Raw genomic sequence first — 17,439 nt, 5'->3', positions numbered from 1 at the left:
CCTAATATAAATGTTTATTAAAACATCTTTTAGGAACATTCCCCCAATCACAAATTATGAGCACATGTTCTTAGAGAATAAATCTAAAGTAGGTCATGGATCACTTTGACTTATCTTTAAAATTATGAACATTCCTTAAATCAGCGGTGCGGTGCCTTAAATAGAAGAAGGACTTTGCACACTGTAGCCGTTATCGTGAAAAACAACAGAAACAACATCAACAAAAACACAACACGACACCACCCTCCCGAGCTGAACAGCAGAAGCTTAGGTACCTGTCCCGCAAGGGTGTTTATTTTCCAACCGTTATTAGGCGGCAGATTAAAGACAAATCAGCGTCGCCGTGTGTGGGTACGAGCTACCAGGCGAAAATGTGTCACCTATGGTTTGGAATTTTCCGTTTTGGTCGGTCAATCGAAGAGCTCTGTGAATGGATCGTTTCGTACCAAAAACCATGCTGCCCCATTGTCAAGGCCTACATTAGTTGGATATTTGTAGGCAAATTCTTAGCAGTTTTGTTGGTTTTTCAAACTACAACTAATTTAAATACAGTTTGATTTTATATATACGTATTCACCACAATGGAAGACTTATAATCACTAACGTGCATCCTTAAATTAAAACAGCTTCAATAAAATTCAAATGTTGTTTTTCATTTTTATTATTTTTATTTGTTTTTAAGTACTTGTGGATATTCCTCAATAATGTAATTGTTCTTTTTTTATCATCTATTGAATTAGGCGGAACATTCATCATATGAAGTTTTATAGTCTTAAGTTATTTTTATGATTTACATATCGATTAAATCCCGGTTCTTCATCCACTTGACGGAATATAAATTTAAAGTGTGAACCGCTTACCACATACGAGGAAAACCTCCTGATACACTCCTCTTTCAAGTGGAAGCTACTTAAGATCGCATAAATCTAATCTAGCCAAACCGCGAGAGATGTTGTTGTGTTTTATTTCTTGTGCGTACGCTGGCTGCTATTGATCGTAAATTTTACAAATAGCGCCGCCGTCAAAAGTGATATTTTTTCTCGTTTCGTTATACGTACGTCCTGCAAAGCTTTCTAGTATCGTCTTTTATCGTGACAACTCGCAAACGATTAAACAGGAGGAAATACTCCCACAGCGCCCCAGTCATTCATCTGTCACCGTCATTGACAGATCTGTTAATTATCCCATCGCATAGCTAGTCAACTGTTTGAAATTCTCCGACGCAACCCCTTCAATACTTCGAGCATTCCTAAATAAACCACCGCCAGGCAGGCAGCCGTCAATCACTGACACTTATACCTTGGACGGCCGTAGACAGGTGGTGGTCAAACACTTTTGTTCCGCTCACAGGATTTCAAGTGGACGGGTAACACCTGTCGGACGCCTGCCATGTCATACATACAAGTTTGTATCTTTATATCGTGATGAATCACTTTGGTAACATTCGAAATTTGGCCGGTGGGAAAATTTGGCATAAAAAATTTGCCCGCGAACATTTTTGCCAATGTCGCACGGATCAGCACTTTCGGATGATGATCCACGGTGAGGAAATTAATTAATTCATGTTACTTATATGAATATAAATTTGCATACTTGGCGCTGGCACTTTGGTACACACAGGGTGGCGATAAAATGTTGTTAGTAAGTACGCGTGAATAACGTCAGCACTTAGCAGCAGCCAACCAGCACCGCGTTCATGGCTCGTTGCGATCCATAAGCTTCGGGAGGAGCGAGATTTCCACGGCTCGTGTACTCCGACGTGATTAATCTCGTGGCTAATTGGATTTGGAGAATTATTTACCAGTGAGTAAACAGATTACCTCGGTAAATGCTACCCGAATTCTGCTTTACCCCGAAAGAATCGATGTCATCAAAGGATTATGCGTTTCAAGCGTGGCGATATAAATTTCTACTGATTGTTTTATACGAGTTGATAGACGGCCTCACAAGTAGTTTTTTTTTAACGATCACGGTTGTAAAAAGGAAGGTACATAACATTTCAAAATATAACAATGGGCAGAATTCGCTCATTAAGAAATATAAGACCCATTGAAATTTGGTAGGCATTCAAGTACGTTGAAGATTGAAGAAACATATTATTTATTCAATCTGAGAGCGAAATGCCGTCATTTATATTTGTTTTTTCTTCACAAAGTTTTGTAGTTTTATTGGACACACTCGCAACTTGACGCCACTTTACCTTAAAATGGTTTAATTTAGGTAGGTGTTTTTATATGTACATGTGTAACTTTGATAGCTGGACGTTTGTCTTTCAATAGAACTTGGACGTTGTTCGCGGAATATCGTTACATATCTTTCAACGTGGCGTTACTGCTTCACTAGGAGCGTACAAATATAAATTCGCAACTTAATATTGTGTCCAAAAACGAGTGTATATTATCCAAAATACAATCGTTCCATAATGACCGAGATTCAGTTTCTGGTATTCCAAGAGATTTGAAAATTGAGTGAGGTTAACAAAACCTGGAGTCTACAGCTTCCGAATAATAATCCGGTCTTGTTTAAACATTACATATGTAGATAGCCATGTACGGAATGTACACTAATATTAAAGAAAGCAGCTACCGAAAAAAGGTTGAAGTAGTACCTCAGCTATTTTCAGAAATCTCTTCATTGATACCTCTTTAAGTGGCTGTGTTCTATTAACTATAAGAAAATAATAATTAGCTTAACATAAGACATAAATAATAGTCAACGATGATGACTCATCATCATGTCTCTGAAAGCCTTAGTGTCGAGGGTCTATTAAATCTTGAAAATCGCTGATGTTCCTGTTGGGCTTGGTCTCACCAGAGCTAGGTCGCAAGCATTAAACTCACTGATTTTATGGTTTTCTTTGGTTGATAATTTTTCGGTGATTTATTTATGACTAAATTAAAACTGCTGTTTTTTATGTTTCGGCCTACTGAGCTTTGGTCATCTTCAGAAAAAAACTTGTTTTGCCGCGTGTTTCCTTAACGGCCGTCTCTTAATATTTCAGGCCGAAACGTAAAAAAACAGCAGTTTTAATTTCGTTCTAAATAAATCACCGAAAAATTATCAATCAAAGAAATCCATAGAAAAATGCGGTGATCAAAACCAAACAACCACTCACTGATTTTGGAACATTTTGTGAACGTTTTCAAGAAAACTTAGATTTGCTTATAACGTTGATTTGCCCGTCACGGTACACGCTAAGGCTATGGCCATTTAGTATCCGGACACTTCATTTCGGTGATAGCTACATTACTAGAGATCGGATAGGCAAAACTTTAGCAGCGTTGTGTTTCTTGAAAAGGACTATGTTGTCTATTCTTGCCAGATTTTTAGGTTAACGTGTGTTTGAGATATTTACGATGCAAAAAGACATGTTAAAAATTATTTTGCAAAAATTTGCGCCTTTTGCGCCTTTAGCGCCTTTTGCGCATTTTGCGCCACGAAAATTCTTCACTGTCGACTTGAAAACTCATGAACTGTTGATTTTTTCTGATTTTTTTTTTGGATCAAATGGTTAAGAAGTATAAGGAGCCACTCTAGGATCCATACAAAGTTCAAACCAAGCATCAGTGTGGAACCCTTGATCTTAAATATGGTAAAAAGCCTTTGGTTATTGGGGATAACTGAATGCATACTCTTTAAATAATGCAATATATTCTTTTCCGGCAGGCAAAAAGTGATGCCTGACTCGTAGAAACCATGTAAATAACTAATAGTGAGCAGTTCAATAGATCGCAATCTGTGCAACCGATTTTTACGCAATGTGACAGATGTGTTCTGATGGACAAAGAAATATATGTTAAAACCGGATTTAAGAGATCAAATTCTTCGAGATGCCCACTCATGAAAAGGTTCCAACCAGGTGAGTTTGTGTAAAAAATGATGATTTTGCAAAGGTTTTGCTTCTGTGGTAAAAATTATAGATCAATAAATGACTTAAAAAAGTGTGCAAATATAAAAAAATAGATTTTATGAAAAAGTAAGAGTATTTTTTGAAAAAATCGGTGAAAGAGAAGTTCTTTTTACTCAACAAACCTACGTAACAAAGCTGGTAAATAAATTAAAAGCTATAATTTCAAAATCTCAAAAACGTCTTTCAGTGGTATCAGATAAACTTATAATTGACTTACTATTGACTTTTCTAGCATTTGTAGATGTTTATTTCTTTTAAGCATGCAAAATCTGAAAATAGTAAGTTGCTATCGAAATACCGGTATCTAAACTTTTCTGAACCAAACACCTAAAGAACATCGAAGTTTATGGATATTCGATTTGAAAGTATTCTGCATAAAAAGGCAATTAAATTTTCTCAAAAAATCTGCTATTGGTTTTGGTAGAAGTTAATTGAGTGAGGTGCAACAATGCCAAGCTTATTCTAAAATTAACAATAAGCATTCAAACAAAATCCTTAAAATATGTTTTTCACTCAATTCAAATCAACAAAAGCATTTGAAAAACTTTTTAAATTATTAACTGCTAAAAGAAAAATTAATAATGGACGTTTTCAAGTTGGAACCAGGAAAATTACCCTTAACGTGACTTTCGGAAAAGCATTCAACGGGTTCCAGAATAGTGAATTTGCTCTATTTGTTTCCGAAACAGAGATGAAAATAAGTCAAATACAATGCTATGTCTCTGATAACCCTTACCTTGCTTTTGCCGTTGTGCTGTGAGCGAGATTATCAAAACGCAGAAAATTGCTTTGACCATTAATAGGCTAACAAAGTTATCTAGATCAAATAAAATGATATCTTCATATTCAAAATACACACCAACACCATCTAGATTTTGAACAACAGTAAAACTTTTCTGAAGACATCAACTTATAACATTTATTTGAAAAAAAAACTAATGACCATCAATTGTGAAGTCCCCACTGTGTGAAGTGCCAAAGAACTTGCAATTTCACAAAATTTAGAGTCGAGATTACACATTTGAACCTAAGGAGTGTATTCGAAAAAAAATCAATGTCTAGTACTTGAGGAGGCTAAAGATCTGTGGAAACAGCAAATAACTCAGTGTTTCAAACGATTGACACGATGAATGGCTAAAAATACAAAGAGGGCTGCCTCCAAATGCGACCGTTTTCTCTGCAAAGCACTTCAATGGCTAAATTTGTTATAACTTCAACAAAATTATTTTTTTTTTGTTATTTTGGAAGAACAAACGGAATCAAAAATAACTATTTCAAAAACCACTTGACAGAACATGACGATAATTGGCATACGTAAACATTACATTATCAAGTAACTACACTGAAAGTTTCATCAATTTACATCCACGCTTTCAAAAGTTATTCACAAAACAAAGTATTGCATTTTTTTTCGAATACACTCCTTAAATGCTATTATGGATTGTTCAACGTTGTTTTTGTATTGAATACACCAATTTCTCATTAAAAAACATGATAGCTGACTTAGATACAATATCATATTTCTCGATTATTTTGGCTTTGAGCTTCCCATTTCCAAGATGGAAAGCGTCGTGCTGAATAATCTTGTTGTATGAATTTGTTTTTCTCGATCCTTAGGGGAAAGTTTTCAAATTCGTTCAATTGGCTATATAACCACTTTGCTGGGTGCTACAGGCCTTTTCTAATGGTAGTTGCATTGATTTTTAATCAACATTTTAAGTATTTGGTTCTCTCAACTGCTATTCGAAAAAGCTTCTGAAGCCTCTGAAGTTGGAAATTTTTGAGGAATGACAAAAAATCTTTCCAAAATTCAGAATAAATCTAGGCCACGATACCTTGATGGCGATATCTCCTCGTTGAGATACTCGGAATCGGAAAGCATTAAGTGGTGAATCAAAGCAGAAAGAGCTGTTCGTTATAAACATGTATTCATTTCCCATCGTGGGGAATTTCCACGCCAGCTTCCATTCGTTCTTCACCCAATTTTCTTGTCTTCCTCTTTGTGATTCAGGATAGAATATCAAGGAAAAAGTTTCTGTCAGTAAGAATGGAAAATGATTCTTATCCGACTTTTGTGTAAGGTATAATTATTCAAGTAATGTTTGAAAAATTCAATCAAATTGATAGTTTTGTAATAGAAGTATTTACATAAGTTTTCAAGAATCGGCTGATTGAACGAACTGTTACATCCAAAAAATATAAAACTATGTATATTTGAAAACAATTTTCTTTTGGAAAAAATGGATATGCTTGTTCACAAATTTTGAACTTAACTTATTCTTAAGAACGTAACTTTTTCACTAACTAATTTTTATACTATTTGCTTCGGAATTTTCCAATGGAATTTTCCGTTCTTCGTTGAATGGACTCCTGCAATAAACAAATAATTTTCCCGAAAACTTAATTTTCTCAGCCATATGATTTCTAAATATTTAAATGAGTGCATTAGGATTCACTTCACATTTTATGCCAAAAACTGTGGTGTTCATATCAAAATATGCTTGTTATAACAGTATAATCTGTTCAAAACACCAAATGCCGAACTGATGGAAGCTCCTAGTCTAGCCAACGCCGTGGTCGAACAAAGACTGAGTCTAGTTTGTCTGTGAACTGATGCATTATTTCCATCCAACCACCACCCAGTTGACAGGAAGGTTTCCTCGGCGTTTAATTTGTACCAGCCAGCACTGAATTAGCGAACGAGCAAGAAAAAAAACCTCATCCACTCGTAGGGACCGCTTTCCCACACATTGCACCAACGAAATTGCGCTGCGCATGCACCAATTTTACGCTCATCACTTACAGACTTTATAGTCAGGGCTTACCACCGTACTTTGAGCTTGGTGCCTTCTCAGCAGAGGACCAACATTTGTACAGTTTTTCCTGTTACACTTGAAATAACTTATTTCAATTTGGTTCTAAGACTTTTCTTCAATTTAGTAATTTCTTATTTTTACTTTCAATCTTTTTCGATGTTCAACAATTGGAATGTATAAACTGAACATTTTCCCTATTAGAATTCTTACAATTAAAAGTTACTATCTTCCAGATCACAGTGCAGTATCATAATTCATCGTGTTTCATCTCGTTTTCCCGAACCCACTGGTCATATTGCCATACATACGTTCCGGGTGTATCGATTTCAGCGTCCTTTATTTGCCGGATCACGTGGCCCGCCAAAAATCTGCGCATGCCCCCGGGGGACCCATCGTTACCGCCAGTTGCCCGTTTTCGTTGCTGGTTGTTGGTACCGAGGCAAGAATATGGGACAAAACTAGAGAAAAAAAAACTCCGTCAATCAACCGGCAATCCACGGTTTGGGGGCTCTTGCGCGCCAATAATACCGACGTAATAACTATACGTGAACAATCATGTTTTTTGTTGCATCCAGGTAGGGGTGTTGCGTTTTCATTTCTGGGTATAATTTTTTTAAATAATTTTTATTCTGTTTTCCCATTTCTTGTTTATGATTTTTTTAAATAAATAAATTCAATAATTTGACAAATTATATCCATTTCAAATCATTACAAAAAAACATTATTCTTAAAAGTGAAAAAAAATCTAACCATGCAGAGAAAAGTAAACCTTCTCTCATATGGCGACCGTCAATTTAGCACTTTTAATTTCAGCAACACTGTGTGTTTTAAAGTCTTTATTTCGAAACACACTGGTTTTTTAGTCCATTTCCTATTAACTGCCGTTTTAAATACAATAATTTTCATTCGTTAAATGCACAGCAAAAGCAAATGCACATGGCTTCGCTGGTAGATTTCGATTTTATACCTTCGTTTTCTATCGCACCGGTAGGCGGCCAACATTTATTATCTATTTTTCACAACATGAAAATTCATATCTGTGCTATAGCTGCTAAAATTCCTACCTCTTATCCCAACACCAGTAAAATGGCTCTTACGTAACTCAACGATTTTGTCATAAATCGAAGCAAGCCAAGGTGATTAATAGCGTTCGCAGCTATATCTATTTTTTGCAAATTAGATTACCAGATGCCCGTTTTCCATCGATATGAATCGAATATTTAACGGTCTCTCTTTTTCTCTCTTTTCCTGGCAATTTTATGATTTTCTCTGCATTCAATTCGGTTGCAGTTTCTGAAATATTGTTTGTGCATATTCCTTCGAAAGAAAAAAAATAAACGATACCGATATTTTTCGTATATAAAGGAAACTCTGTTATGAAGATTTTTGTTCGCGTGGGCATTAATTTTGCTTTTGATTGGGACGATAATAAATGATTGTTTTCATTAAGCATATCTGATTACTGTAAAAGATACAAATTGATAACTTCATCAGTGTTCAAAATTTTCTTCATATATTATTTTAAATACTGACTATGAAAGTATGTAGTTCAAATTTGTTGATCGAAAAAAAACATCCATTTAACAGAACTGTGTTAAAAAAAGGATATCTCTTAAGAATAATTCATACAAAATTAACAAACTTTTAGAAAAGAAACCAAAAAAATTTCAATTTTTTTTTGTTGACTGATTAACACAGACTTCATATTTTGCGTTCATACATTTGTACCAATTGTTCTAAATTTTTTTCACCAATATCCTTCTAATATTCTTGGATCGTTAAAGTTAAAATGTGTACATGCTGCACTATGCAACTTTGCTGAAATAGGTAAACATTAAGCATCATGCGTTTCTAGAATTCACAAAACAACAAAATTCAATTCAAACAGTTTTCCAAGTAATCAAGAGTTTAAGAGCTGTTTAGCTCCTTTTGAAGATACAAATATGCAATAAATTCTTAATCTGTTATCAGTATAATGTACAACATATGATGAAAATTAAGGTTTTAAATCAATGATAATATTTCTTGAAGACTGCGATTAATATTGACTTCTGAAAAAAAAAATTAAGAAATTCCTTGTTTTATTTTTCTTTGTTCTGCTAAATACGAGAATAGAATCAAAAGAAAATGGAAATCTTTTTTTCTATTTATTTTTTCAAAAAAAAAAATGGAATTTCTAAAGCATTTTCTCTTTTGAACTATAATGTTTAGAGGAAATTTTGTTTCTAGGTTGAATTAACCTCGCCTGCGACAATGTAGTTCGAAATGCATAAAAAGTAATGTGGAAGCAATAATGGAGTGGCTTAATGATTAATAAATAAATTTTACTACTGTAAGTAGAAATTCATGATGATGTATTTCGGGTTTCATAGTCCAAAGGTGGATGGGAGTAGCCAATCAAGCTAAAATAGCTAAGCTAACCTTGTTTTTTGGTTCAATTAAGAATAGTAGATACATCCATAAAATGTTAGAGATTTTTATGTCAGTTGGTTGGCTTCACTGAAATCTGATGTTTTTCAAAATTTCCGTAAACCATATTATCAAAACTAGATGTGATAGACAAAATCTTACAAAGACTCGAATCAATATGAAGAAAATCTGCCAATATCAGTTATTAATAAATGTAAACAAATATACTGTTACCCTGTGATAATTCCTTAGTATATTTTTTAAAGATGTACCAAACATTCGGTCGGCCGAATACTGCCAAAAAACCAATTAGCCGAATATTCGGCTCACCGAATAGTTGAGCTATTCGACTAAATAGGCAGAATATTTATTATTTAAAATTTATACAAAAACAGATTTCTCAAATTTTTCAACTGATTTTGGATAATTTATTAAATATCCAAAGGTAATGTTGAAAAACCTTCAAAATCATCAAATACTCATAGTTTCAGTTAAACATTTTAGATGTATCCGTAAATTTTTCACTGTAGATAGCTTTATACTTTGATTATCGTTTATTCCAAATTTACTTGATATATCCAGACTTGCTATAAACCGATTAAAGAATTCGAGAAAAATTAAATCTGACCGAGATGGCCACATATTTTTTGAATTTTCCGGATTTTACCCGGATTTATTCAGATTTTTCTGCTAAATGAAATGAAGAAAAACAAATATCTCTTTGAAATTTTTTGAATTTTGAACGATTTTTTAGAAAAAAAATATTTTTAAGATACGATCTGTACACTACCATTGTAAATCGATGAAAACTTGAAATTTCAAGTACTTTTACATCTTTTACCTCTCGTATGTTTGAGAATAATGCCTGTTCAGAGCATATTAAGAGAATAGTTTCTGTTCAATTTTTCCGTTTTTTCTACAAGTTTTTCAAAAAGTCGTTCAGACCCGGCCGTGTGGGTACGTGTCGTAGAAAGTATTGTATGCTTAAGGTTAAAGATCATCGTTCTTTTTGGGATTTCACTGGAATCCTATCTCTTTTGTGATAAACGTTCTAGACGCGACAAGTCATCTGATGACCTTTCAGCTGATGGTAACATTTTGAAAATTAAAGAGACCTCTACTTAAAAAAAGATCTGATACATCTGGTAAGAAATAATCGACTTCAAAACATGAGGGACGTTAAGATGGCAGAAATAAAAGATTTCTATTAGAAATGGCAGTAGAAATAAAAGTTTTTCGATTAAAAACTCAACAGAATATTCGGCCGAATAGTTGAAAAGGTCAATATGCGGTATTCGGCCTTTCGCCGAATACCACTATTCGGTACATCTCTATTTTTTTTAAATTTTTAATGATAAGATTTTTTATTCTAATATGAGTATGAAAAAAAATTGTGCTGCTAAGCAATTTAAGCTTGCAGTGCGTTTAATTAAAAAAAGGCTAATTCTTGGAGTGAATGGCGTTTTGAAAGCTCCTTTTAGAAGTTCGGGACAGCTCTCGTGAGTTTGCATATTGAACATGCCATAATCATTCTCTAGATTCAAACCACCAGCACCTCGTTTAAGTTTTTTAAAATTCAAAATATTTTGCATATTTCGTAGACAAAAATATTGTAATACCAAGTTTCAGGCATCCCTAAAACATTATTAAAGATACAACGAAAGTAATATGGAAAAAATCATATCTGCATTATCTCTTGCTCTTTCCCACTGAACGGAAGCGCTCAGCTACACGGGGGGACACTAGGGTGTCTTTTGTGGTTTTCCCTGTTTCGCTCTCTATCTCTCTCATGTTGCAGGCAGGAAGGACATTGTCGTCGGTCGGTCGCTCGGCACTTGGGCTGCTGGTCTGAATTGTATGTGGAAAAAAACCAAAACTTTCCGGTTCCGTTGTCGTTGTCACTTAACCGAACCCATACAACGGAACGCAACGAACGGCTTCTCGGTTACACTTTAATACTGAACCGACTGACTGAAGTAGATCCGGCGTGTGTAGGTACGTACTCTTGTGTATGCCCCACGACGATGAAGTAGGTATCATCTATGGGGATGCCACGTGGTAGTAAAGTGGTACAGCCTTTGGGGGTCCACGCCACACAAGTTAGCGTCGGTCGTCGTCGTTGCGGGGCGTCGTCGTCTTGCCCTGCCTGGCTCGTTAAGTGCGAAGTGTGGTGAAGAGTGTGCTAGGGCTGCTCGGGTTTCACCCAGCTCGTGAATAGATTGGTGCTTGTTCGGGTGCTGGTGGGTTGTCGAGGAAGAGGGGCTGCTGCAGATTATTGTACGTGGTGGGGGCCGATTTTGGATGCTAATTTTCCGGACATTCATCGCGTTTTCCATCACAAACGTAACATGTTTATCTATTTACTCCCCGGAGGGCTTCAAATTTCATCGATACTTTGAAACTATCTCGTACAAACGGTCTTTACTTTTAAGTTTACTCAAGAGTATAAGACGCTTGTGCTTAATAAGCAACTCTTTTTGTAAAGCCCTTTCATCAGTAGAGAATTTAATTTCCTCGTGAAAGGCTGACAACACCACAAAGACAGGAAAACTTCCTATCGCTTACGAGGCTATAAAAGATATGTGGGGGCAGTTTTTCACTTCCACTCGGGGAAACATCTCAACACGTGAGAACATAATAGTTCATTAATAATTTATAGCCTCACGTGAGCAATGTTTAGTGCCAGTGGGAAAACCACTTCCGACTTCCGTTCCCGCTTTTCACACGTCTACAGCTGGCGTCCAAAGTGAGTGACGAAAAGCAGTTCAGCAAATAGTATTAAAAATTCAACTCCACAAATACGAGCATCCGACTTGTGTTTATGGGGGTAAATATTTCATGGTGCTTAGTGGCGACCATAAAATTCATGAATTACGTAACAGGATTATCCCTTGGGATCCACCACAAAGTAGTGAGCAGAAAAAATGATAGTCATAAAATCTTTCGCATTTCTAATCTATATCCCCATTTCAGCACTGCAGTGTAGGAAAAATCGACCTACTTCATGCGAGTTTGCACAGATTAAGTAGAAAAAATCAATACAAATGGGGCGCGGTGGGTGCCACCAATATCATCATCCTAGCAAGCGTTGAATATCAGGATGAATGCGGAAAATCATACGGCGACACAGGGTGGCGGAGGCCGAGCGCCGAGAAGGAGAAGGTGGAAGAAAATCCGGAAAGACAAACTGACTATCAAACCGCTTTTCCAATCAACAGGTGGTCGTTCGGTCGTTCGTCGGTCGTTTCAACTGGATTACAGGAGCTTTTGCCAGTTGTGTCATCTTTCATTCACTTTGCCATCCGGTGGTAGACTTCAGTCAGTCTGGAAAGAAAACTCCACCGGGAGCCCGCCCTGAAGTGGGACTTCTGTCTCTTTTATAAACGCGAGTGCCGCTTGTTTAGACGGTGACATTCGCCGTTTTATAAGGTAATCGTTTCATCGTCCCCCGGTTGGTAAACTATACGGCATCACGCAAAAACCATGTCGGATGAAAAGGTACACGTGTTTTTCTACGCCGTCATCGTCCACCACGGCATTTCTGATATCGAAGGATACCTAACTATATCACAAAACCATTCTCATTCATACACGAATGAATGGCTAGAAGGGTTTTGGGTTTTGGTTTTTCATTTTCTTCACTTCTAGGGTGTCAGACACCATGGTTGGCCATCTTCCATAACCTCACGATGTACTTTACTTCCAGTTCTAGATTGAAGCATCCACCTTATCACAAAGTTAAGGATTATATGTTTATTTTATCAAACCGGAAGGTCCAAATCAAAGCAGGCATAACAGATCTATTAGTATAATTGAACCATAATCGTAATCGTCAAGTGGTGGTGGCGCTTTGGGTGGAATTCCAAATCGGAGCAGAAAAAGGTGGGCAATAAAACGACATTGCGTGTCACGATTCATTAATGGAGATTTACCTACCTACACGGATGTCGTACACTGATTCTAATCTTTTTAATTGATGACCAAGTGGCGAAGGTGTGTCCTGCCTGCCATAGGTAATTTGCTGTTTCCATACGTTGAGTGTAGCGAAAGAGTTGTCATTAGAGGTGTCAAAATTGGTATGAGAAAACTCTTATATGAAGTGGTTGATATTTTTGTTTAAAATTTTTATTTAATTCATTTTTTAAAAAATGGGCATTTGGGTGGTACTAGTATGTTCCAGAATCAAAACCTCGAAGACTGAAATTGTTTCTTGACATGCCAGAATATTTCAGCTCACTCGGTTAACTCTAAAAGGTCGCTCAACGACGTTCAAAATTTAACATAATTTGTTACAGCTAAGGTGTGAAATCCACTGTTTCAGCTCTAACTAGGTATTATGTGCAGGAAACGATTTCTCTACTTATTTGATTTTCAAAATTCAGAAGATATTTCATATATTTCCATTGGAGACCGTTATATGATACGAGCTACAGCACAAAGGTATGTCAATCTCAATCTACCGATCAATCAAAATCAATGGGTTTGTTATTCTTTTCATAACGAGTATAATTTGTTTTCAATTATACAGTCAAGCATATTTCCCGAAAATAATAGGTCACCGTAGTTTTTGACATTGATATTGAAATATTTAAAATTTCAGTTAAACGATATTTGACCAACATTTATAATGCCAAATCCAAACTTTTAATGAATTCTTAAGTTAATTGGTGTCAGAAATGAACTTTCAATTTAATTGAAAAATTTTAAGAGAAGAGGTAAATAAAATTTTAAGTGCTTTTAGGTATGGCAAAATAAAACCTGATTGAGCAAACATTTTGCACAGATAATTTTTTAAGGTCAACACACAAATTGCTTGCATTTGGATGGTTGCAAAAATCTTTAGGTTGAATATTTTAAAATCAATCGTATACATTTTGATTACTGGCCCATAAACATGAACTGAGAAAATTTCTAGTTTAACCAAAATCAAGTAGGGGTGCCTCGAAAGTGTTAATTTGTTTATGTTCTCGGAAATAATCAAGGAAAGGGGGGATGAATTATCATTATACATAAATAGTTAGATGACAAAACAAGTCCCGCTCGTCACCCAGTGTGGAACCCGACTTTCCCTTTGTTGCCCGCGTAGATTATTCCAGAATTTGGCACCATATTTAAATTTACATATGTTATAACGAGAGGCCCGACACGGTTCCGGTTTTAAGCAGGTGGCTTAAGCGCCACTTACGTTTGGTAGACCAGCTACCCTTTCTTATCTTGCCCAGCTGATGATCATCGAGACTCGGTCGCGAGTTCCTTCTGATTCCCGATTATGGGAAAGAAGCGGAAGGGACTCTAAAAAGGGGATCCGTACTTCGACCCTTGAGAGCCGCCCCGAAGTCGGGACAAAACCCGGGAGAAATCATCGGACGAGATCAAACCCTTTTACCTGGATCAGAAGAGACAGAAATCGATTGGATTCGCGGCCAATCTCCGCTGTAAAGAAACATAAATAAATCCCGAACAACGAACAGCGTGTGACTCCCTTTCCAGTTATCCCAATCAGTCGATCATTGCACAAATATTCGCTATTCCATTAACCAATAATTTAATTCGTTTTATTGTCTTTGATGTGTGTCATGTAGTGTTTACATCCTACTGTTTTAGGCTTAAGCTATTTTCCCTCTTTGAAATTCTACCTAGCAGTGCATATTGGTGGAGACGCTTGGTTTTTGGCAAATTACTTAGCGATTTTACTTGGAAAAATCATTTGATTTTCATTTACTTTTTCGGTTTTTCCACCGCGTGGGTGGTGAAAAAGCTACTTTTGTCGGCTCGCCAGTCCGAAAAACGCAATTTTTCCGCCAGAAAGTGCGAAAAACACTTTGTTTGTCCGGCTTAAAAGAGACGGTAAAAGACCTCGAGCAGTATCAGAGAATCAGCTGATTTGTTTGCCGAATTTTTCAGCAGCGTATATAGCTCGTCAACTCCTAACTGTGCTGATACCTATTTTGGAAATCTGTCGAACTATGACGTCAGGCTACCCCAGCCTCTATTTACCGAGCAAGAGGTGCTAAACATTCTCAGTAAACTTGATCCATCGAAAGGTCCAGGTCCAGATGGAATTCCATCGTCGTTGGTTTCGCGAATAGCTGTTTCCCTTGCAACACCGCTTTGTCTAATTTTCAACCGATCCATCTCAGAAGGAGTTTTTCCTAGCCGTTGGAAAATTGCTTCAATTTCTCCAATTCATAATTCTGGAAATGCTCATCGTGTGGAGAACTACCGGATAATTTCAATACTCTGCTGTTTCTCAAAAGTGCTCGAAGTTTTGATGTACGAAAGGCTCTATTCAGCAGCTACACCGTTACTTGCCGAGGTCCAGCACGGGTTTATTCGGAAAAGATCTACGTTGACCAACTTGATGTGCTATGCCAGTGAATTGCATACAGCGATTGGTAAAAAACTGCAGGTGGACTCAATATATGTCGACTTGGCCAAAGCCTTTGATAAAGTGCCGCATATGATCGTGATCGAGAAACTTAAGCGCTACGGATTCCCAGAATGGGCAATCAAATGGTTGCATTCCTACCTGTTACATCGTCATGGATTTATAAATATTTGTGGAATTAATTCTACTAGTTTCGATATGCCGTCTGGTGTTCCACAGGGAAGTCACTTAGGACCGCTTATCTTTGTGATTTTCATTAACGATCTTGCAACTTTCATTCAATCGCCAAAGCTACTGTTCGCAGACGATTTGAAAATCTACAGGATCATTGACTCGAGAGTGGACTGTGCTGCGCTTCAAGAAGACATCAATAGACTACTCGCATGGTGTGGAAAACATGGGATGGAAGTAAACGCCGATAAGTGCAAGTGTATGAGTTTTTTAGAACCAGAACCTCCATGGCCTTCGAATACGCTTTTGATGGCACTCCGCTTGAAAGAGTTGTCACCATTAAGGATCTAGGAGTAACCTTTGATCAGAAGCTATCGTTTAATCAGCATATCGCGACAACAACAGCTAAAGCCTTCGCTATGTTTGGATTCCTGCGAAGAAATACTTTAAGCTTCGAGGACCCATATGCTCTCAAGACAGTGTTCTGCTCTTTAGTGCGAAGTGTCTTGGAATATGCGGCACCAGTTTGGGCACCCTACCACTCTGTTCATATCGAACGGATCGAACGAGTTCAGAAAAAATTTCTTCGTTATGCTCTGCGTCGACTGCCCTGGCGAAACCCCGTAAGGCTACCGCCTTACTTACAAAGATGCGCTCTTCTGTCTATATCGACTCTGAGTCAAAGAAGAACATATTTGCAAAGAATGTTTGTATACGATATCCTGACAAACACTGTTGACTGTCCACAATTGCTCCAAAGCTTGAGTTTACACGCCCCAGCACGCCGTTTGCGCAACCAAACCACCTTCTGGCTACCTAGAAGCAGAACAGTTTTTGGACAAAACCACCCGCTTAATCGATGTTGTCAAGTCTTCAACGATGTGTCACACTTGTTTGACTTCAATGTATCCAAATCAATGTTTAAATGTGCAATCCGTGACGTTCCCTAGCATTAACATAACTTTAATTTAATCGTAAGTTAATTTTAATACTCGGTCTGTATGACGGCAGTCAAAGACTTAAATAAAAAAAAAAAAAGTCGGACCGCTAGTTGTTGGCGGGACTTGATGTCTGTCTCGTCGTGTTCAGTCGCTCCTTTGCGGCTGCCTATCGCTCTCCCGGCTGATGTTTGCTGGTCGAGGGCTATGCAGTTAGCTAAGAAGGGGCGATTAGAACCTTATTTGTTCGGCCGGTCACCGCATAGCATTCGCGCAGCTATGTAGCGTGGCCTGCTGGAAGCTTGGTTAAATTTGGTAATGGTTTGGCAGGGTGAATTGTTCGACGAATGTTGGTGCGTCTATCAGCCGCCAACCAGCCTGCTGTCGGCCCCTTGTGGTGCTAGCGGCTGTAGTGCCGCGTTTCAATGTGACTAGGTGTGAGGTTGATGAAACTGGCGGGAGTTGCTGTTGCTGGACCCCGCGGTGGTTCGCGACGGGCCTGGTGTCCGTCTTCTAGGGTGGAAGCTGTGGTGGGTGTGCGTACCTGTGGCTAATATCCAAATGCACCACTTTTTTAGCACTGCACTTCCCTAAGCTGTCCTTCAGTTTTACCTGGCACCGACTAATGCGACAAAGAAGGCTGTTTAAATAAGGGAACCTAGTCTCGGAATCACACACTGAACTTTAGTTACCTGTCGAATTTAAGTAAAGGAAAAATAGAGGAACCTGACTCTACTAATCACCGGACGTAAGTGAGCTTGGAGTCTCAATCGTCCGCTGATCTAGCTTGACTTCGTAACCGGAACT

At 37.4% G+C, this 17,439-nt stretch overlaps 1 protein-coding gene across 1 annotated transcript; it reads left to right on the top strand.

The window, feature by feature from the left end:
- Window positions 1–11,551: 11,551 nt before the first annotated feature.
- Window positions 11,552–13,342, top strand: LOC129749485 (uncharacterized). Its single transcript, XM_055744460.1, has 3 exons — window positions 11,552–12,046; window positions 12,109–12,297; window positions 12,354–13,342. The coding sequence occupies exons 1-3, from the start codon at window positions 11,957–11,959 to the stop codon at window positions 12,516–12,518; spliced, it is 444 nt and encodes a 147-aa protein (XP_055600435.1). The 5' UTR covers window positions 11,552–11,956; the 3' UTR covers window positions 12,519–13,342.
- The last annotated feature ends 4,097 nt before the right edge of the window (window positions 13,343–17,439 follow it).

The sequence above is a fragment of the Uranotaenia lowii genome, chromosome 2, assembly GCF_029784155.1.
Source record: "Uranotaenia lowii strain MFRU-FL chromosome 2, ASM2978415v1, whole genome shotgun sequence".
Classification (NCBI taxonomy): Eukaryota; Metazoa; Arthropoda; class Insecta; order Diptera; family Culicidae; genus Uranotaenia; species Uranotaenia lowii.
Note: the sequence above shows the minus strand (reverse complement) of the source record. Positions and strands in the feature narration are given on the sequence as shown.